The 23,820-nt window shown below is 45.8% G+C and overlaps 1 protein-coding gene across 1 annotated transcript in view; it reads right to left on the bottom strand.

The window, feature by feature from the left end:
• Positions 1-17,915: 17,915 nt before the first annotated feature.
• Positions 17,916-23,820, bottom strand: part of LOC126234285 (ras-related and estrogen-regulated growth inhibitor-like) — a 204,977-nt gene continuing 199,072 nt past the window's right edge. The window contains exon 6 of the mRNA XM_049942971.1: positions 17,916-21,957. Coding sequence (XP_049798928.1) covers positions 21,625-21,957 — 333 coding nt within the window. The 3' untranslated portion in view covers positions 17,916-21,624. The remainder of the gene's footprint in view (positions 21,958-23,820) is intronic.

Here is a 23,820-nt window from a genome sequence, read left to right on the forward strand (position 1 = left end):
CGACAGGAAAGCCCACACAGAGAAGCAGGCGAACGGAGTACCTGCTTTTCGACCACTGCAGCGTCACCCTCCCCCCCCCCCCCCCACCCCACTGCAGCGTCATCCCTCCTGCCCCTCCGCTCCTTCCACCACCCCACGCATCGGCCCGCCCCGCCTAGTCCTGCGGCAAGACAGTACACGGCCGCCCGTAGCTAGGTGGAAGTTCGCACTCCACTAGTATAAATACCACATCACCAAACATCGGCACTTTGTGTTTTTCAACGCACACGGCTGGAACCCCCCAGAGCTTTTTGCCAACAGTATACATCGGTAGAACCTACGTTCACATATACTTACTGTTCTTAATTCGGAAATCATCGAAAACGATAACCACCTTTCCACAAAAAAGAAGAGCCGAGCTATTTTTATTTATTTATGATTTGAAACTTGATAGCAGATTAAAACTGTGTGCCAAAGAGGGGCGTTCCCTTTTGCGGACAAGACTCTCTCCCACTGAGCTACCAAAGCACGTGTCAGCACCGGTCTCCACGGCTCCACTGCTCCTGCCACCTCTCTCCAGAAGTGAAGCATTGAGGGCGATTGTCGGTCTAGCGCGAGTGGTTCTGTCGGTGAGAGTGTTTGCCGCGAAACGTTAGGTTATGGACTCATTTTTCGTCCTGTTCGCAGTTGTAATCTCGAGCAACTCGCAGAACAGCAGACAAAGCAGAGAGAAACATTCAGTCTGGATATTATAACTGCTTTGTCAAGCACTTTTGCAACAGCTTCTCTCGTCTGCAAATAGCTACCCAGCCCGGTTCCACACTGGTAGCTCTTACACTGAAGCGCCAAAGAAACTGGTACAGGCATGCGTATTCAAGTAGAGAGATATGTAAAAAGGCACAATACGTGGTGCGGTTGGCAATGCCTACTCAAGAGTCTGGCGAAGTTGTTAGATCGGTTACTTCTACTACAATGCCAGGTTAGTAAGATGTAAGTCAGTTTGAACGTGGTGTTATAGTCGGCGCGCGAGCGTTGGGTCACAGCATCTCCGAGCTAGCGATGAAGTGGGGATTTTCGCGTACGGCCATTTCACGAGTGTACCGTGAATGTCAGGAATCCGGTAAAACATCAAATCTCCGACATCGCTGCGGCCGCAGAAAGATCCTGGAAGAACGGGACCAACGACGAGTGGAGAGAACCGTTGAACATGACAGTAGTGCAACCCTTCCGCAAATTACTGCCGATTACAGTGCCGGGCCATCAACAAGTGTCAGCGTACGAACCATTCAACGAAACATCATCGATATGAGCTTTCTGAGCCGAAGGCCCGCTCGTGTATCCTTGATGACTAAATGACACAAAGCCGTACGCCGCCTGGGCCCGTCAACACCGACATTGGACTGTTGATGACTGGAAACGTGTTGCCTGGTCGGACGAGTCTCGTTTCAAATTGTATTGAGCGGATGGACGTGTACGGGAATGGAGACAACCTCATGAATCCATGGACTCTGCATGTCAGCAGGGGACTATTCAAGCTCGTGGAGGCTGCGTAAAGCTGTGGGGCGTGTGCAGTTGGAGTGACATGGGACCTCTCATACGTCTAGACACGACTATGACGGGTAACACGTACGTAAGCATAGTGTCTGATCACCTGCGTCTATTCACGTCCATTGTGCATTCCGACGGACTCGGGCAATTCCAGCAGGGCAATGCGGCATCCCACATGTCAAGAATTCAGAAGAGATCTCCACCCCCTCGTACTCCTACGGATTTATGGACAGCCCTGCAGATTTCATGGTGTCAATTCCCTCCAGCACTACTTCAGACATTAGTCAAGTCCACGCCACGTCGTGTTGTGGCACTTCTTCGTGTTCGCATGGGCCCTACACGATATAAGGCTGTTGTATCAGTTTCTTCGGCTCTTCAGTGTAGAACCTACAGCGAGATGACTTGTCTGGCGTAGCGGTGGTAAATTATGTACGCACACTTTCCTCGCAAATCAATCTGCAGTAGTTCCTGAAATTAGTTCTCAGATAAACAGAAAAAATGGTCAAGTGCAAGTACGTATCGCGCTCTGAGAGTTCTGTGAAAATTAATTTTGTGTATAGACATCCCAAGATTCTAGAATCTCGACAGTTTTTGCCTTTTATTGACACTGAAACTGGCAATATATCGGTCCCGGGAATTCCAAGGCTTTTGAGAATGTTTTCATTTGAAGTTTGAATTCGGCTAACAAATTACAAAAAAATATACAAATTCTGTTCGTGTGCTCTAGTTGCAAATTAAGAATTTTATGATTGTTTTCACTTACTTGTACAGTTAAACTTTGTTTCTTGCCAATATTTATGGTTCTAGGTCAACAGGAAGCATCCTATAGGTTTTAATGTGTGACTTTGGGAGTGTCAAAATATGTGACATAAATGACCGTATGTTTTGACTGCATTGATTTAGAAGCTTCAGCTTTTTACATCGTCATGGAATCGTAGACGTTAGTATGCGACATAAGGCTCAACTTGATACATCTATCTGTCTCTGTAGAAAAGGGTTTTTAGCAGTCTGACAGACAAACAAACAGTCAAACAACCAAGTTATCCTACAAGGGTTCCGTTTTCGCCGAATGAGGTACGGAATAGGTAGTGTTACGGCCAGACAGCGATGCTCTCTGGAGTTTCGCTGTTTACTGCTTTTCCCGCCAGATACCGTCTCCGCTCTAGGTGGACAGATCAGATTCTAGCTCCCACCACTGCCACCAGATGTCACTCCTAACGCCAATCAAATACGGAACAGGATGAGACATTTAAAACTGTTTGTCGGAATATTTCGCGAAATACACATCCGATTAAAGAAAAGTCAATAAACGTTGTTCACCTCTAAGAAGGACATCCATTAACATAACGCTCGATCCCCAGCATCCCCCCCCCCACCTATTTTTATTCGGCATTTGGATTTTCCGCTAAAAAATATGTAACTTTTGTATGAAACATTTCTTTCGTTTCAAGATAGATGGCGCTGTTATTGCTACAAACGAAGATGAGGTGACACTTGTTGCAAAACGGTAATATCTCACAAAAATACACATCCAGTTAGGACTATCAAAGTACATTATTTGACATCTGGGAAAATAATACGCAGTGCATTCTTATTAGACTAAATTTAGCGTTACCCAGGAACAACTACATGGACATAGTAGTAGCGAGTTCCCTTCGGGGTGCTCGATTTTAATGAGTCCCCTTGCCTCTCACTATCGATCACATCTAGAGGGTTGGATCCCCTCCTTCGAAAGCGTCAGATTGCAAAGCCTGGGCTACTCTCAGGGTGGAATCTCCGTCTTCGAAGATTGTGTTTGTCTGTCTGTCTGTCTGTCTGTCTGTGTGCCCGCCGCTTGCTGCTGTCGCTGTTCGTTCGTTCGTCCGTCCGTCCGCCTGCCTGCTCGCTGTCCATCGCCGTCGTCGTAACCGCTGCCGCTGCCGCCGCCGCCGCCGCCGCCGCCGCTACCGCCGCCTGCTGTTCGTCCGTCTGTTCGCCGCCGACCATCGCCGACGCCGACGCCGCCGTTGCCGCTGCCTGCTGCACGTCCGTCTGTCCGTCGCCGTTCGTCTGCACTGAGTACTCCCACCTCCACCGTCATCTACACCTCCCCCTCCCCCTCTCCCACAGTCACTTCCTGGAGTGCCGCTCCTGGCCTCCCTCCTAACACCTCCCCTTCCCTTCCCCCACTTAACCATCCCCCTATCTCCTCCCCTGCTGTATACCCACACCTCTACACCCTTCCTCCAGCCTCCACACCCTCAACAGCTCCCACTCCTACCCCCGCCCTCACGTACGCCTCTGTTGCCGCCTCTGCTGCCGCCCCTCAGGTGGTTGGCTTCCCCTCTCTCACCGACCCCGTCGCTTCGTCTTCTGCATCTCCCGCACGCATCACGTCGCGCCGAGCCACCATCGCCACCACTGAACCAGCTGCTTCTCCCGGTGCCTCCACTACGCCACAGGGATCTGCCTCCCGCCACCTCCCTCTCCTCCCCGTCCCTCTCCCCTCCTCACAGCCTCCAGTCTCCAAAAAACCCCAAAAGCGCGTCCTTACCGACTCTGCTCCCGCCACTTCCCACAAAAAATCAACACCACCTCCCCCTCCCCCTGCCGTCACTATGGACACTACCCCTCCTCCTGCCACCCATACCTTGGCCGCCACCCTCCACACCTTTGTCCTGTCAACTCCCGATCCTAAGTTCCTCGACACTCGTACCCTCACCAAGGAAATACGAAAGTACTTACCTGGTGCTCCCATTTCCCAACTCATTCCCCACAGGGACTCAGTCCTTATCAAGTCCCCGTCCCCATCCTTTCACACAGACCTCCTGCGAAAACTCCCACGAGTTATGTTTGGCCCCCACGCCTCTCTGACACCCTTCCTTTCCGCTTCCGCTCCTCGTCAGCCCCAGCCTCCCCGTCGCCCCCCCCCCCACCTACACCGCTGCGATCACCAAGCTCAGCCCGGTGATCACAGAGGATGAAGTGTTGGTAGAACTGAACTCCCACCCGGACTTGGAAATCCGCTCTGCCCGCCATATCCACAATGCCTCTGGTCCCACCTACCTCATGCGGGTATTCTCTGAATCCGCTCCATCCATAGACCATCTCCTCACCCAGGGTGCCCTGATACACTACCGTCGCCACCCTGTTGAATCCTCCAAATCCCCTCCCCAATCCTACCGTTGCCAGCGGTGCCTGATGTACAATGACCACCTGACTCCCAACTGCAAACCCCCCCCCCCCACCTGTCCCCATTGCAAGGCCTCCCACTTTCTTAAGAACTGCCCCAACCTCGCTGCTCCTCCTTCCTGTAATACCTACAATGGCCGCCATCCAACATACTCCCACAAGTGTAAAGCTAAACCCCCTCCAGCCACCCCTGAACTTACAGTCCCAGTTCATCCCGTCGATCCCCCTGTCCACCCCAACAATTCCCTCCGTCCACCCCCCACGGCCGAGGACATCATCCGGTTCATTACCGTTGTACTCCAAAACATTCACCCTTTTCAGTGCCCCCACACCTTCCAACAAATATCCCTTGCTGCTCGCTCTGTTTTCCACCTGAACGCCTTCGCCACTTACTCCCACAACCAAGCCCACTTCACCTTCACCCGCCTCGACACCCTAGTTTAAGTCTCTTCCCTTCCCTCTCTTCCCCCCCCCCCTTCCCGTCATGGCGCGGCACGGGTCTCGCATCCTCTTCCAGAACATTCGCTCCTTCCGCTCCAACAAATACCTCCTCCTCCACACCCTCTCCCACCACCAGGTCGACACCTTCCTCTTGAACAAAACCTTTCTCCAGCCCCACCATTCTATCCGCACCTCCCCCTATATCCTCCACCGCACTGACGCTCCTGGTCTTCGTGCGCAGGGTGGAGTCGCGATTGGCCACCTTAAGCATATCCCTGTCCGGCCACAACCTCTCCTCAATGACCCCACTGAACTCCTTATCCTTAGCGTCTTCTTTCCCTCCCTCACCATTACCTGTGCCACCATCTATGTCCGCTCCACTGCTCCTCTTCCTTATGACTTCATCTCACACATTGACCACACCTTCTCCACCTATGTGATTGCCGCCGACCTCAATATCCATAGCCGCACTCCTGCTGCCAATCGGCAGTGGCATCAGTTCCTCTCCACACTCCAAGGTGACCTTGTTCCTCTTCCCCAGCACACCCGACCTGAAAGTAACACCACCCCCAATGTTGTCATTGCCTCCGCCAACCTCCTTGGGCGTATCACTGTCGCCGTCCTTGACCCCACAGGTAGCGATCACCTCCCTGTCCTTCTCACCATAACGTCTGCAAACCGCCCCCATCCGGCTCCGCACCCTGCACCCCCTCCCAAGGTCGTCCATGACTATCGCCGTGCCAACTGGGATGCCTACCGGGACTCCATCTCCACCCAGGTCGAAAGCCACCCTCTTACCTATCGCCATCCTGACGACATCAACCACGCCTCGTCCTTCCTTCAGCAGGTAATTACTGACGCCGTGGAGGCCCATGTTCCTACTAAAACCATCCACCCACACCGTCCCACTCTCCCTCCGCGGGCTGTCCTCCTCCTCCGTGAATCCCGCCGCCTATATCGCTCCTTCCTGCGCACTCGTGACAGGGATACATTCCAACGCCACCGGCAAATACAGCGACATGTACGGAACCTTATTACAGCAACGAAACGCCGAGACTGGCGCCAGACCTGCACACGACTCAACGCCACCCTCCCTATCAACTTGTCCAAGTACTGGTCCGCCTTCCATCGTCTTACTGGTTCCCTTTCTGCTCCCCACTACCCCCTTCTCCATAACGATCGCCCCCTTCCTGACAACCTCAGTAAGGCCAACCACTTCGCTTCCCACCTTTCCGAGGTCTTCTCCATCCCCGATGATCCCCACTTTGATTATTCTCTTTTCCCCATGGTCATGGAACGTGCCGATACCTCGGTCGCTCCACTTGCTCCTAGTCTCCAGTACTTGGGGCAGTTGCCCCCCTCCGACGTAAACACTCCCATCACAGCACAAGACATTAAACTTATCCTCCGGTCCAAATGCAACACAGCCCCTGGTCATGACTGTCTCACCTACCGTCACCTTCGCGAAAGCCCCTATTCCTTCCTGACTGTCCTCGCCCATCTCTATAATGTCGTTCTCTCTACTGGCTTCTACCCTGACCTGTGGAAGACCTCCCGCGTCCTCTTATTCCTCAAACCCAACAAACCCCCTTCTGCTGCCTCTTCCTATCGTCCCATCTGCCTCACCTCCGTCTTCAGTAAGGTCTTTGAATCCATCCTCTCCCGCCGTATCCATCAGCACCTTGCTCAACACCACCTCCTCCCCCTTACCCAGTGTGGCTTCCGACCCCCCTCCTCTGCTGATGACCAACTCCTCAACCTTGTTCACCTTCTGTCCCTCCAGCTCAACTCCCGTCGCTCCGCCATTTTTGTTTCCCTTGACCTCCAAAATGCCTATGACCGTGTATGGCATCCCGGTCTCCTCTTTAACCTCCAAACCTACGCCCTGCCTATCAATTTTGTCCGTCTGGTCGCTTCCTTCCTCTCGCACCGTCCTTCCTATGTCACCCTCCACAACACCAACTCCCGTATCTTTTATCCCACGGCTGGCGTCCCCCAAGGTTCTGTCCTCTCCCCTCTCCTTTATCTCTTGTATACAGCTGATATGCCCAAGCCACCCCCACCAGTCCACCTTCTCCAGTATGCTGATGACACCGCCTTCCTGGCTCTCTATCCTACCCTTCAACGGTCTCAACGTACCCTCCAAACCCACCTTAACCAGTTCACCACTTGGTGTAACCAGTGGTTCCTCCGTCTCAACCCCTCCAAAACCCAGGCAATCATCATAGGCCGCACCACTCGCTCCTTTCGCCTCCATGATTTCTACCTCACCCTTTATGGTCGTCCTATCCAACTCACCCCCACCCTGAAATACCTTGGCCTCACCCTTGACCGACACCTCACCTGGACCCCTCATCTCCTGACCATCGAGCAGAAAGCCCATTCCCGCCTCCGCCTTCTGAAACTCCTGTCTGGCCGGACATGGGGATTGCATCCTTCTACCATCCTTCACACCTACAAATCCCTCATCCATCCTATCCTCTGTTATGCCAGCGTTGCCTGGATCTCCGCCCCCACCCGCTTTTACAAGGCCCTCCAAATCCTTGAACGCCATGCGCTCTGCCTTGCCTTCCGTATCCGCCTTCCTTCCCCCACACGGCTCCTGTATGAACTGATCCCCTTCCCCCACCTCCTCCTGTTCCTCCAACATCTCCGCATCCTTTACATTGTTCGCAGGCTTGATCCCCCCCACCCTCTGGTTTCCTCCTTCCTCTCCACTCCCCGCCCGTTGCCGCGCCTCTATCGCTGTATCCCTCCCTCTCTCCACCTCCACACCCTCCATCTCCTTCATCAGGGCAATTTCCAATGCCTCCCCCTCCCGGATGACGAACTTCGCCGTGACATCTACCCTTCCTTCCAACTATAACCTGGCCTTGTTCCCCCCCCCCCTCTCCCCAGGGCCCCTTTTCCTCTTTCCTCCTTCTCCCAGAGCGGATTTTCCTCCGCCCCCCCCCTCCCCTGAGACCCTGGACCCCATACTTGCCTCTCTCCTTCCCACATCCCTCCCTACCTGGCCCTCTTCCGCGCGCCCCCGCTCACCTCCCCCATCTCTTCCCCTCCCTCCCTTCTTCAGGTCTCCCTCATCTCCTAGCGCCTGGCAGATCCTCTGTATTGCTCTTCATCAGTGTGCCACATCAGTGTTGTTTAGTGCTGTTTCTCGTGTGCGTCAAGAGGTGTGCTTTTAATTGTGTCCTGCCTTGAGGTTCGCCGTCAGTGTTACGTTATGTGCTATGCCATCCGTCGCTACCTTTATGCTCCAGTCATACAGTGCCTTGTGTTCTTTTAACCGTCGCAGTGTGTGGCTTTTTGTGTGTGCTACTTTTAAACAGTTTTTTTTATCTCCATTTTACAGTCACCCCGTTTTTGTCTATTGTCTTCCATTATGTTCCCCTTTTTATATCTATGTTCACCTTATTCTCTCCTTGGCTGTTTTTAAATGTCTTCTATTGTTTTGTTCTATGTCTTTCGGCTGAAGAGCAGCGCCTATGCTGCTGCCAGCCCGCTCCGATGGGGAATTGAAATACAATGAAGGAAAAAAAAAACTCGCACTATCTTGGGGTGCTTGAATACTGTTAGTCTCCTTGCGATTACAGTGAGTCCCCTTGCCTCTCACTCTCTCGGGATACTTGATTACTGTGAGTCCCCTTGCCTCGCCGGCCACTGTGGCCGAGCGGTTCTAGGCGCTACAGTCTGGAACCACGCGACCGCTACGGTCGCAGGTTCGAATCCTGCCTGGGCATGGATGTGTGTGATGTCCTTAGGTTAGTTAGGTTTAAGTACTTCTAAGTTCTAGGGGACTGATAACCTCATCAGATGTTAAGTCCCATTGTGCTCAGAGCCATTTGAACCCCTTGCTTCTCACTATCTTGGAATGCTTGATAACTGTGAGTCCCCTTGCCTCTCACAAGTATTTCAGTGCAGATGTTCGAAATGTCCGTTGTTTCCAATGAACATTGCAACTGTGTCTGAATGACAGTCCGACTGTATTAGCGTCTCTACGTTGATGTTTGCACATTAATTGCGAATTCGCTGCCGTGTATCTTCGGGTGGTTTTGGTACATCCATGTAAACTCTCTCTTTTAGCCATTCCGACAGGAAAAGGTCGGTAGAAGTCAAATCGAGTGAGCTGCGAGCCGCGTTTGAGGACCTCCTCTTCCAGTCAATTGATCCTGATAGTTTCTATTCAAAGCTTCTCAAGCTAGTCGTGAATAACGCGCTGGGCATCCATCGTGTTGAAACCACGTGTCTAGCCCCGTTTTAAACGGAACATCGCCCATTAGTATGGGAAAAACATTATCCACATTGTCGCTGTTTATTTGACCTGTCAGATTACCTTCTATGAAGCATGTGCCAATTATCTGCATAACTAAAATATCGCAGCAAGCGTTGACAGTCCATGGGCGTTGATGTTCAACTTGCCTTACCCAATGGAGATTCTCCACTGATCAGTAACGCTTATTATATCGATTCACTTGACTACGTTCGTAAAATTTGATTCATCGTAAAAAAGGATCTGTGAAATGAAATTATACTTAACAGTTACTTGTTCCTGTATACAGTTTCAGAAATTCAGGCGATTAAGAAAGTCATCACCATGCAATTCTTGACGCAGAGATGAATGAAATGGGTACTATTTGTGTGCATACAGAACACTTCTTTGCGAAATTCCTGAACCTCGCTCAGTTTGCCGAGAACTAACGAGAGGATTTGTAGTAACCGCAGCTAAAATACTCACTGAGGTATTTCCGTTTCTCACAGGCCGCCATCGGACTCTTTCTTTACGTTTAACACTTCTCGTGTCAGTAGACAGGTGGACAATATTGCAAAACGTCATTGCAGGCTGAATATCCCTGTCGAGGGACAGAGTTGTATAACCTTGACGAGCCTCGAAGTGCGTCGTAATGATACCGATGCTCTCTGCAATCGTTAACATCATGGAACAATTGCGACGAGACACGTGGAGTCAGAACCATTGAAGTAACATGCACAGTCTGACCGCGGACTGAACGCATGGTCACAATCTGTGCTTTATTAGATTATGGGATGTGTCACATGATAGCACTATCAAAACTATAAATAAAATACTTCGATTACCTTAATCGTATGTGTATTTGCTTGAGACAGTACCGTTTTGCAACAATTGTCACCTCATTTCCATGTGAGCGGATTACAGCTCCATCTGTCATGAAACGAAAGAAGTATTTCACGGAGAATCCAAATCTGCAATGAAAAATAGGGGTCCCCATTCAAGATTTCACAGTCACGCTCCCCTCCAGCCTCCGAGGGTGATGCAGTGGCGGGGGGGGGGGGGAGGAGATGGGGGGGGGGGGCTCGAACGTTCTGTTAATGGATGTCCATCTTCGAGATGGAAAACTTTTATTACCACTTTGTGTTTTAATCCTATGTGTATCTCGCCAAATATTCTGACAAACAGTTTTAAATGCCTCACCCTGTATATCAGCCTCCTTATTACCACAATTATAAATTATATACACAAACCTTCCTCGTGAAACTGTGTGTGTGTGTGTGTGTGTGTGTGTGTGAATTTCTAAGGGACCAAACTGCTGAGGTCATTGGTCCCTAGACTTACACTCTACTTAAACTAATTTATGCTAAGAACATCACACAGACCCATGCCCTAGGGAGAACTCGAACCTCCGGCGGGAGGGTCCGCGCAATCCGCGACATGGCGCCTCAAATCGCACGGCCACACCGCCGGACAGTGACTTAGTCTATCTATTAGAGAAAACCATATAAAATTCCCTACAGTAGTTCCAGAGATTAGTTTTCATCCATAGACAAGAAAACGCCTTGGGGCGGGAGGGGGGGGGGGACTTTAAATTGTAGTGCTATATATAAATATCATAAATTATTATTATATATTCATAAACATTATGCAAGTAAAGCATATACGAACACGAAGTTAGGCTATAGCAATGTGCAGCTTTTGCCTTGCTCTGACCTGAAGCCTGACACAGACAGGCAGGTAAGGTGTAAGTTGCAAGAACAATGCTGCGAGAATTGGGCTGGTAGGAAGTCGGATCACCAAACTTTGGATCTACATTCTGACGTTTTGGGATTAATCAGAAAATAGTTTTAATGGTTCAATAACTAGGAAGGAAACGGATTCTCTGCGTTGACAAACTGAACAATCTAAATTAAATGACTGAATGATTTTGCTGTTGTAAATAGTGTGAAGAAAACACTTTGAAATATTGCTTTATGTTTTATGGTACCACTGTTACCTGCCAACTTAGTTCTACCTGACGATGCTTTTCTGAGTGTATTTATATGTTTTGAAGATGCCTTTACGGCTTTATTACATTAGGACATGGTGTAGAACAGATCTGAAGATGGTCATTACTGACAGAAACCGGTCATCGTCGAAGAACTTGTATATTGTGATCAAAGACTGGAATGAAAAAAACATTTGATCTTAAGATATGTTTCAGAGAAGTTACGCTTCATCACTGGGAGAATGCCAGTCTCCACATTTCGTCATGCAGAAGTTCGCCTATTCCTCTGCACTGAGAAGTCTTGACACTGATTCATTTTTCGCTTAGTTGTAATAAGAGTTCGCAAATGGAACTGGTGAGGCATTGACTGGATTGATTGTTGCTTCATCTGACCCACTATAAAGTTCGGTTCTTTGTAGCGAAATATCAGGCAATCTGGTCTGGGGGAGAGCGAGTCCCAGCCGCGAAACTTTGAGAGGGGTTTCGTGATTCCAGCAAATCCCTCCAAAATCTTGGTCAGAACCAGGAGACTGGAGCTAAATCTGCTTGCTCCTCGGATAATATGTTCCTGATAAAAATATGAAGGCATGTTGTGTATCTGTGAGTGTGTATAGAAGATGAAGACCGGCGACTTGCTCGACAGGTGCAGTCTACTGAAATGACAGCAACGGACCTATTTTATCCTCCATTCTCTGAATGGAGACAGAGCCGACGTTAACTTTCTGCGTGTCATTATGTTGGTATCGTATTGTGACGCTGGTGACCGAAAAACGAGGGACGGGTTGACGTGCAGCCAGATTACTTAAAGTCAATGTACGCGATTTTATACAGGGGTTCTTTGAAAAAGATTGCCCCTATCGACTGTAGTCTTTGTGCTGCAAAGTAACGGACATACTGTCAGAATTTGTTGTTCGTCACGTACACAAGACCGGAACTGCGAGGTTCCTATAGCAGTGAGTAATCAGAACTAGTGTTATTGGGCTGTAGTTGCTGTACAACAGTCTACCGTAAATGCGTACCAGAATGTCTAAATAACAGACAATCAGTTTTCTGGGACTCTGCTTTATGCTGATTCGACTGTTGGTGCAAACAGATACTAGGAGGGCCTCGCGTTCGGAAAAACTCGTGGAGACTCTAATGAAGAAATGGAGGATTATGTATTCAAACAGTGACACAATATTATGTGAAGGTCTTTACATTTTCGTAAAATTGTCTCACGTACTTTGTTGTGGTTGTCTTCCGCATGATTCTTTTATATGGTCATGGTGGATCTCACAAAGCGGGTCATGTTCCACTACACTAGTCCAATTTCCTTACTGACATCTTTTTTTTTCCAAAGTATTCAAAACATTAATGGACTTAAGAATAGTCTCACGCTTAAGCGGAAACAATTTACGTAGCATATTCCAGAACGGTTGCTCAACTGAGAATGTTATTTATACATTCACTCATCAAATAGTAAATACTTTAAATAATAAAATATCTCCATATGGTATTTCTTGTGGTCTTTTAAAGGCATTTGATGGTGCAGATCAGGTCACTCACTTAGAATAACTCAAGTGTTATGAAAGTGATGGCTTTTCTCACACTTAACAAATAGAATGCAAAATATTGTGCTGAATAATCCCTACAATGTCAGATGGGTAGAAAATTTTAGTGACTGGGGAGAAATCACAAAGAGAGTCCACAGGTTACAATTTTGGGTCCACTTCTATTCTTTCCATATGTGAATTATCGCCCACTTAACATTCAACAAGCAGAACTGGTTCTTCTTACAAACGACACTAGTGTTACAACAAATGCCATTAGAAAGGAAGCAAGAAGAGAGATGGTAAATGATATTTTCCAGAGAACTGAAATGTGGTTCACGAAAAATGGACTCTCCCTAAAGACCGAAAAAAAGAAATATACAACATTCAGTTCTGTACAACAAAAAGCGTCATATCAACAGCAGATCTAGAATATGAGCAGAAGTCAGTAAATAGTGCAGAATGCTCTAAATTTTTGAATTTATGTTTTGATGAAGACTTGAACTGGAAGAAACAAAACTAGTGGGCTTCTTCAACAATTTTAAGTTCAGCTAGTTTTGCTCTTCGTATAATTAACAATCCTGAAAACAAACGGATCAACCACCTCACATAGTTTGCATATGTACACTCAATAATGTCTTATGCAATAAATTTTTGGGGTATCTCATTACTTGAAAAGAGGGTATTGATTGCACAAAAGCGAGAAATAAGAATAACATGTGGTGCTCACCGACGGACGTCACCTAGTGCCTCTTGAAAGAACTATACATTTTAACTGCGCCATCACAATAGATATTTCGCTAATGAAATTCGCCATGAATTTTATAATTTAAGAAGAACAGTGATATCCATACCTACAACACTAGTTATGAAAATGACCTTCGTTACCCATTACTGAAGCTTTCAACGGCTTAGAAAGAAGTTTAGTATCCAGCAACAAGAAACTCTGATTTTGCCCAATAACGTAAAATATCTGACAAGTAGCAAAGCAAGTTTTAAATATAACTTAAAATCATTTCACATGAACAGCTCCCCCTACTCCACTGATGTATGTGTACTCAAAAACTGGAAGCCAGAAGTAAAGGAAACCTTGTTTTTAAGTGTAAATGCAAGAGTAGGACTAAAATAATAATGTGTTCATTATTGTTAAAACTAATCGTGTATACACATTCTGTAAACTGACTCGTTTCACACCATTTTTATTAAAGAATCTTTCAACTGATCTATGGAGCATGTAACTACCTAAATAGTGTACTTTGTGTGGTGTCACCGCTAGACACCACACTTGCTAGGTGGTAACTTAAATCGGCCGCGGTCCTGTAGTACATGTCGGACCCGCGTGTCGCCACTGTGTACTCGCAATCCGAGCGCCACCACATGGCAGGTCACAAGACACGGACTTCACCTCGCCCCAGTTGTACGGACGACATAGCTTGCGACTAGACCTACCAAGTATTCCTCTCATTTGCCGAGAGACAGATTAAATAGCCTTCAGCTAGTCCATCGCTACTACCTAGCAAGGCGCCATGTGTATCATTGCTAATTGCTTACTACTATGCAAGAGATGTATTTCAACAAGAAGAACATCATTAAAAGTTAAGTAGATGACAATCTCTCTTCTTTTCTTTATAGTTTTTCATCCAGTCTCCTGTTTCAGAATTTACGCCCGTCTGCGTTAGTTTCGCGTGCACCTAGCCACTCATTGTGTCGAGACCTTAGGGAATCGACACAACACTTTGGACCCCGCAGCTTTATAAGGAGACACTAAGAAGTCTAAAACAATGGTAACCAGGTAATGTCTATAATAACCTGAATCAGCCCTTCATTCAACTGAGAACTTTGAAAGTCTTACGTAAGCGTTATGAGGAATCTTACAGTTCATATGCTATGGTGTGCTGGACGATATTTTATAGGTAGGGTCATTTTAAACCTATTATAAAGTTTCATTGTTGTACTATTTCAAAGAGTCGCATTTTAAATTATTTTGTCTGTGAGAAGTATGCTCTTTGAAAACAAATGATTAGTGCCGGTGCTGTGTATCGTACAACTTGGAGCTGTTGTTTGCGTGGAAACTGCACAAAATGAATTCATTGAATGCATCGAGATATGAGAGCAACCGAGTATGAAAAACAGTTCATGTACCTGCAGGTGCACGTAGAGGCCTATTACAGAGGCGCATCACATAGCTCTGAATCGACAATGCCGATGAAGTTCCCTCTGCTGCGATCAGTCAAAGGTAGTGTGTGTGTCAAATTCCGATAAACAGTAGTGCAGACACATTAGATGTAGTAGCTGGTCCATGGAACAGAATCCGCGATACAAGACGTGTTTAACACTGATTCAGACGTTTCGGGACAGAGAGAATAGCGTCGATTGTGAGGCATTTCTGGTTGACAATCAACACGTATTTATTTGTTATTTAGCTGATTCAACCTTTACATGTTGTAACCTCCTTAATCTTAGGCTATCAGATACAGTTTCAATCTCTGTTTTCATGGCTCTCTGTCTCCTGCTGTCCTCTGTCACTTAAAGCATGAGACGTTTTTTTCAGTTTATCCCAGAGGTTGTGTAGTATGCTTTGTGATCTTTTCTGTGCACTCTAGTTTGTCTTCGCCCAGCTTGCGCCATTTTTTCCATTTTTTCGTGCGATACGTCATGCTCATTTTCTTTTTAAAGCCTTTACCTTTCCATATCATCCTTAACACCCGTTATTATTGTTCTTAATATTTTGGTGGTATGTTCCTATGGGATCAAACTGCTGAGGTCATCTGTCCCTAGGCTTACACACTACTTAATCTAACTTAAAATAACTTACGCTAAGGACAACACACACACATGCCCGAGGGAGGACTCGAACTTCCGACGGGGGGAACGGCGCGAACCGTGGCAAGGCGCCCTAGGCAGTGAGGCTACCCCGCGCGGCTACCCCGTGCGGCTCCCCCGTTATTGCTGTTATGCGTTTCCTTCTTTTCCGATCTTCCTTAGTGAGACCTAGGAGTGACGTTTCCATAGCTCTCCGAGCTGTTCGAAGTTTTCTTTAAAAACCTCTTTCAAAATCCAAGTTTCACAGCTACATATGAATATAGAAATAATACATTGTTCAAAAACAGCCTTTTTTAAGTTTTCTGGTAAATTAAATTTAAAAAGTGGTAGCGTTACTTTCATAAGCTCTCCAGCCTAGCTAGATACGGAGGAATATTTCAGGTAATAAAACTCCTTTGATATCAGTTAACTGACAGACATAAACATATTCGTTAACATTGAAGTTGAAGTTCAGTATTATTTACCATTACGCCCTTGTTGTGCATAACATTTGTTCTGGACAGATTTATCTCAGGGCCCACTTTTTTGCAACTCTCCTTTATAGAAGATTGCACTTCCGCCGTATTATTGGCTGCATCGATGTCTGCAGATCTGAAGTTACGTTTTTTCACATTTATACTAATTCACTTTCATTTTCAAATAATTTTCGACGCCACCTCAAGAACAGTTATAAATAGTCTCGGGGACATAGGATTACTCAGCTTTACTACTATTTCAATGAAAAATTCCCTCATATGTCTTCATATGATTACAGAAGCCACAGCGTTGTCATATATGATACCTGAAATTTTTATGCAAACTGTTTCCACATCTTGTTCGTTCAGTGTCTCTACAACTGCAGTGCGGTTGATAGAAGCAAAAGCCGTTTCAAAATCTATAAAAAATTTGCTTACTGTCCTTTCATATTCGTTGCTTCGATTAATTACGTCAAGCAGGGTGTGTGTATTGTTAATTGTGCTGTAATCACTGCGGAATCCAGCTGCTCGATGGATTGTGCGTTTTCCACCATGACGCAGACGCTGCTTAAAAAGGCTTTAATAAAAACAATTGTAGATAACAGGGAGTAAACTGATGGGATAGTAATTCCTTGTTTGTGTAGAAGGATTATCTTCGCCTTGCTCGAGGAGATGGGGATGGTGCCTTTTTGTAAACAAGCACAGAAGATTTTAGCTTCAAATATTTCAATCCGGTAATCCCATGCTTTACCATTCTGCTTTTCATTTATCACTTTTCTCATTTCTTTTGGGACGATTTCTGAGTGTTCGTCATTTTCATTTGTATAACGCATTTTCAATGGTTCGTGAGTTCTTTCTTATGCTGTAGTTAGCTGTAGAAATTCCTTGTATACTTCATAACTTCTTCATTATTTGTTATGCACTGTCAACTGTTAGCTTTCAGTTTTACGAGTCATAAGTATTTGCTTCACTTTCTTACGGGTCATTATATTCTCTAGAGCTAATTTACGGCATTTTCGTTGTATCTTTTTACTCGTATACCTGGTTTTATTTTACTTCATTATACGCTTACATATGCTAACTCGCTCAATACGTAAAATAAGAGACATCACTCAGCGAGGTAGCTGACAAAATCAGCGACTGAACGTTCCAGGAACTGATAGGTTGTGAGGACAGTTGTTACACTATCCATCACAATCATTTAGGGTAGTGGAAGAGAGTTCCTAGTTGAATGACAAACAGAAAGAAAGCGCAGGTGATAGGCATCGATCACACGTGGGCGAAGACCTACATTTTCGGCAAGCCATTGTCACAGATAAGCTTGAAACGTGAGTGCTACCAGTTGAGTTGTGAGTAGCGATCCATCACACTCGACATGTACAAATGTCTGCATCATATTTCGAAGGACTTAGAAAATTGTGCAACATCAATGTTTTGAACGATTCTTAAGCAAGTCCACGCTAAAACTTCTGTCTAAAGTGTATTACTGACGATAAAAATGTGTTATGGCCGACTGAGGTTACTCTGAAGACAAATGGAGGTATTTTGTTCCAACAATCAGGGAAGATCGAGTCTTTGCACACAAATTTTATCGTACGTGAATGTGATTTGAGGTTACGTATGGGGTATTTCATTAAAATACAAAGTAAAACACAAATTTATTTATTTAATTTGTTTGTATGTAAATATAAAAATCTTAAAGCTAGGTATCACAGCCGTTTTTAGTTCAATAAACTGTTGCATACTTCTAATAAAGTTCTTCATCCTTTATTTTGTAACATTCGATAATTTGTAAGCAAAAGTTTTATTATTATGAACATGCGAGTTCTTCCATACATCTCACATTAATTCTTTAATTGCAATAATCTTTGGTAAGGTTCATAACATTCTTTTACAAATTTCAATAGTTGTTTGCCACTGGTACGGTATTAGTTAAGAAAACTTGTAGTCAGCTTAATAGTTACAAAATATGGAGATCAGGAGGATTAAGTATGTCTTAATCAGTTATCTGAAAGACACCTTATACACTAAGCTGGAAATCGTTGCCCGAACACTCAGTGAAGCGTCTTGCAAAAATTGTATAACATGGCTGTGTTTACATCAAGACGCGTATCAGATTATCATGGCAGCTACAAGAAAGTAAGCTATTCTAGTGGAGCCCATCGATGTTATTGTAAGAGAACAGCTAACGCTAATTTTATGTACCGCTCAATAACATTTAGAGGAACGAAATTTAACACTAAAAGTTCTTTACATAACTGAGATTACAAATGGCTCATACGAAATTGCTTTGTGTCACGGTGCAGCCACTTTTGCTTTCCATTAGTGGGTGTGTAGTATTGACCCTGTGTTAAAGTTGCCAGAATGCTTAAAGCATAAAAATACTGAAAAATTATATTGTCAAGGAAAAATTGTATTGCATTACGCATAAAAGACATGATAATTTACTCCGTTGTAAAGTACATTGAGATCTGAACATTCTGGATGGCTGGTAGTCCGCAGTTCTCATATACTGACAAACGTTTTTTAAATAACACCTTTAAGCGAGAAGCTTAGAAACGTCCTACACTGAGTATCAGAACGCAACAATCGGTTTTCTACCGTAGCTAGCGTGAGCTGTTGCTTCTACCTCACGCTTTTAGTACGAAAGCATTTTTTTTCCCAGCAATTTGAACATGTTGGTTATGGGCCGCCAGTGTGGTAGTTACAGCATCAGTTTTGTTGCCAAACTACTACCAGTTTCAGCTGCCAAGGCCATTCTCGAGAGATTATGGGTACAGCGTAGTGGAGCTTCACAGATAGACTCAGCACTAGGCTCATAACCCCTTGAAAATGGTTTAGGTGGCTGAGACCACTCGTGGTGCTTGAAAATATAATTTTAATTGATGCTGTTATTTGATTCAAAAGAGATATCAAGTATTTACGTTGTCACATTTTTGCAGCAAACTTCCTCCTTCATTAAAGAAACGTTGGCGCTTGCTGAGCAGTATACGTGAAGCCAACTTTGATGTGATTAGTGGCAGTCGTCCTGATAATGGGCCAGTCGTGTACAGCGGTGGAATAGTAAATAGCTTGTGAGCAACTGAAAGGTGTCTTTTTAATATCGATTACCGACACCGTTATCTGCGTTACCATATATTTATTGGAATCCGGGATACTTTTCTAAGGTCCAACAGCGACATAAAATGTCGCTCTACGTTGTGGAGTTCCTGGCGCCCCTCTCAGTTGGTAACTTGAGACGCTCTTGTCTCAAACCGACCTTGATTACTATGTTGTGTGCGAAGATAACAGACTTCTAGGCTGCACATTATTGCTGTTGATAATTAATCAACTTACGTGATCGATTTTGGAATGCACATTGCGTCATCTGATATATCTTTGAAACCAGTCACATCTCTGTCACATTTATATCGATTCAATGAAAAACGTCGATGCATGGATAGCCGACAGAACCACCGGTATCTTGCACTGACACAGTACTATGTAGGTAAGATAACGTGAATTGGTGCGAAAATCTGCTTTTTTTACTTTTTGTAAGACATATGAAGCCGAAACCGACAGTGGAGGGTACAAACCAAAATTTTGATGAGAAATCAGTGTACGAACTTCCAGCATGTTGGAGTAATTGCTGGGCAGCAACTTTTGTTAGCCAATACGGTGGAAAAACAGCCAAAGCTGCAAATTTCGCTTTTATTTACTTAATGAATAGTTCCGTGCAGGGACACGTTTTCATATCATACAGTTGGTCGAAAAAGCTATTTCCCAAAATGTAGCAACTATGTAGAGATAACAAACATATAAAACTTCCTGGTAGATTAAAACTGTGTGCCGGACCGAGACTCAAACTCGGGACCTTTGTCTTTCGCGGGCAAGTGCTCTGAGGACGGGACATGAGTCGTGCTTGGGTAGCTCAGTTGGTAGAGCACTTGCCCGCAAAAGGTAAAGGTCACGAGTTCGAGTCTCGGTCCGGCACACAGTTTTAATCTGCCAGGAAGTTTCATATCAGTGCACACTCCGTTGCAGAGTGAAAATCACATTCTGGAAACAAAAATATACGTACAACAAAGTGCAGATGAACGGTTACAGAATATAGCGATAAGCTTATCTATAGTTATCTATATGCTCTCTAACTATTAGTCACCACTTCATTTTGCGTATATGTTTGTTATCTCGACATGGTTGCTATGTTTTGGGAATATCATTCTTGATTATCTGGATGATACGAAAATGGGTCATAGCCGGAAACTAATAATCAAGTAAATAATAGTGAAATTCGCAACTTCTGCTTTTATGCTGCAGTAAAAATCAGTGTAGCTTGAGGAAGGCTATAGTCTTTCACATAGTAAAATACATTAGACTACCAACTTACGACATGCAATCGTCAACAACGACAAAGAGATTAAAATGTGATTGCTATTTATACAAGTAACCACATGTAAGAGTTCTCCTGTGTAAATCTGAAAACAGACGATCATGATGGAAAGAAAACGTGTTACTCAGAAAACATATGGAGATTCCAGAATGAGATCTTCACTCTGCAGCGGAGTGTGCGCTGATATGAAACTTCCTGGCAGATTAAAACTGTGTGCCGCACCGAGACTCGAACTCGGGACCTTTGCCATTCGCGGGCAGGTGCTCTAGCAGGCTGTGGTTAAGCCATGTCTCCGCAATATCCTTTCTTTCAGGAGTGCTACTTCTGCAAGGTTCGCAGGAGAGCTTCTGTAAAGTTTGGAAGGTAGGAGGCGAGGTACTGCCGGAAGTAAAGCTGTGAGGACGGAGCCTGAGTCGTGCTTGCATAGCTCAGTTGGTAGAGCACCTACCCGCGAAAGGCGAAGGTCCCGAGTTCGAGTCTCAGTCCGGCACACAGTTTTAATCTGCCAGGAAGTTTCATATGGAGATTAATAGTTTACATACGTAAATTGAGTGCGAAGCGTATCACATTCAGCCAGACACTAAAGAGTTTTGTTTCTGGATTGAGTTGTCGTATAGTGCCTTATGAGAATGTTATTCTTATGCCACAGGTCATAGACATTTCATATTGGCTTTTGTATAGGCCGGGAATGTTGACCGGAAATATTGGAGACACATGTTAGGCAATACTGTCAGCCACGTTGTGCAGTAGTGTTTGTGACAATACATTTCCAGCTCAGAACTGTGCACGTAAGCCACAGCAGTGAATGAAGTGGTAATCACTACTGTGAGACATGACTCGGCGAAGAAAATCGGCCTCAACGAAGCACCTGCGCCTTCAGCGAAGTCGCTGCTTCCTAAGGTCGCCGAACTGAGACAGCGCTCATTCTATGAGGTGACTGGAATTTAGACTCGAGATGTTGAGACCTAAAGCTCCCGCACCGGGTCCGGCCCTGCAACGGAACACCGCCGGGAGGCCAGCGAGGGACTGCGTGCAGCCCGTGAGGAGAGGTTGCGGTGCGGTGGATGACGTCACGAAGAAGCGGCGGCCACCAGGTTGATCCTGCGGCTGTGGCGGCGCGACCCGTGCGCCTCCGCGATGTGGAACTCGACGACGGTGCCCCCTCCGGGGGCGGCGCCCGGGGGTGGCGGGGGCGGCTGCGGCTGCTGCTTGCCGATCAACGTGCCCAGCATCTTGGAGACGGAGAACTTGCGCGCCTTGGGCTGGTGCTGCTGAGCGCCGCGGCACTCGGCCAGCAGCGAGTCGAACGCCTGGTAGAGGCCGGCAGTGTCGTCCACGGCGGACACCTCGTAGAAGGCGAAGCCGCCCTCGGATGCCGCCCGCCGGCCCTCCTCTTCAGTCACCTGCAGCATACGTCACGAGGCTTCACTATTCGAGCTGCCATAAAGCAACATTTTTTTTACACATACACATACTTCATAAACTGATTGCAAACGTGACAATGCATGCTTTCTCGGCGAATCTCATTCATGAAATCACCTCTACGTATCGTCCGAGTAATGGATCGTCTTGTCGCAAAGTTTCGACGAGTTTCCCACTCGTCATTTTCGGGCTGGTATACCGAAATGTTGTTCTTTCTGTGGTCTTCAGTCCTGAGACTGGTTTGATACAGCTCTCCATGCTACTCTTCCTGTGCAAGCTTCTTCATCTCCCAGTAACTACAGCGACCTACATCCTTCTGAATCTGCTTAGTGCATTCATCTCTAGGTCTCCCTCTACGATTTTTACCCTCCACGCTGCCCTCCCATACTAAATTGGTGATCCCTTGATGCCTCAGAACATGTCCTACCAACCGATCCCTTCCTCTAGTCAAGTTGTGCCACAAACTTCTCTTCTCCCCAAACCTATTCAATACCTCCTCATTAGTTATGTGATCTACCCATCTAATCTTCAGCATTCTTCTGTAGCACCACATTTCAAAAGCTTCTATTCTCTTCTTGTCCAAACTATTTATCGTCCATGTTTCACTTCCATACATGGCTAAGTGTCTCATTTCCTAATCTAATTCCCTCAGCGTCACACTACTTAATTCGACTACATTCCATTATCCTCGTTTTGCTTTTGTTGATGTTGATCTTATACCCTCATTTCAAGACACTGTCCATTCCGTTCAACTGCTCTTCCACGTCCTTTGCTGTCTCTGACAGAATTACAATGTCATCGGCGAACGTCAAAGTTTTTATTTCTTCTCCATGGATTTTAATACCTACTCCTAATTTTTCTTTTGTTTCCTTCACTGCTTGCTCAATATACAGATTGAATAACATCGGGGAGAGGCTACAACCCTGTCTCACTCTCTTCCCAACCACTGCTTCCCTTTCGTGCCCCTCGACTCTTATAACTACCATCTGGTTTCTGTACAAATTGTAAATAGACTTTCACTCCCTGTATTTTACTCCTGCCACCTTTAGAATTTGAAAGAGAGTATTCCAGTCAACATTGTAAAAGCTTTCTCTAAGTCTACAAATGCTAGAAACGTAGGTTTGCCTTTCCTTAATCTAGCTTCTAAGATAAGTCGTTGTTGTTGTTGTTGTGGTCTTCAGTCCTGAGACTGGTTTGATGCAGCTCTCCATGCTACTCTATCCTGAGCAAGCTTCTTCATCTCCCAGTACCTACTGCAACCTACATCCTTCTGAATCTGCTTAGTGTATTGATCTCTTGGTCTCCCTCTACGATTTTTACCCTCCACGCTGCCCTCCAATGCTAAATTTGTGATCCCTTGATGCCTCAAAACATGTCCTACCAACCGATCCCTTCTTCTAGTCAAGTTGTGCCACAAACTTCTCTTCTCCCCAATCCTATTCAATACCTCCTCATTAGTTACGTGATCTACCCACCTTATCTTCAGCATTCTTCTGTAGCACCACATTTCGAAAGCTTCTATTCTCTTCTTGTCCAAACTGGTTATCGTCCATGTTTCACTTCCATACATGGCTACACTCCATACAAACACTTTCAGAAACGACTTCCTGACACTTAAATCTATACTCGATGTTAACAAATTTCTCTTCTTCAGAAACGCTTTCCTTGCCATTGCAAGTCTACATTTTATATCCTCTCTACTTCGACCGTCATCAGTTATTTTACTCCCTAAATAGCAAAACTCCTTTACTACTTTCAGTGTCTCATTTCCTAATCTAATCCCCTCAGCATCACCCGATTTAATTTGACTACATTCCATTATCCTCGTTTTGCTTTTGTTGATG

This window comes from Schistocerca nitens, chromosome 2 (assembly GCF_023898315.1).
Source record: "Schistocerca nitens isolate TAMUIC-IGC-003100 chromosome 2, iqSchNite1.1, whole genome shotgun sequence".
In the NCBI taxonomy this organism is placed as follows: Eukaryota; Metazoa; Arthropoda; class Insecta; order Orthoptera; family Acrididae; genus Schistocerca; species Schistocerca nitens.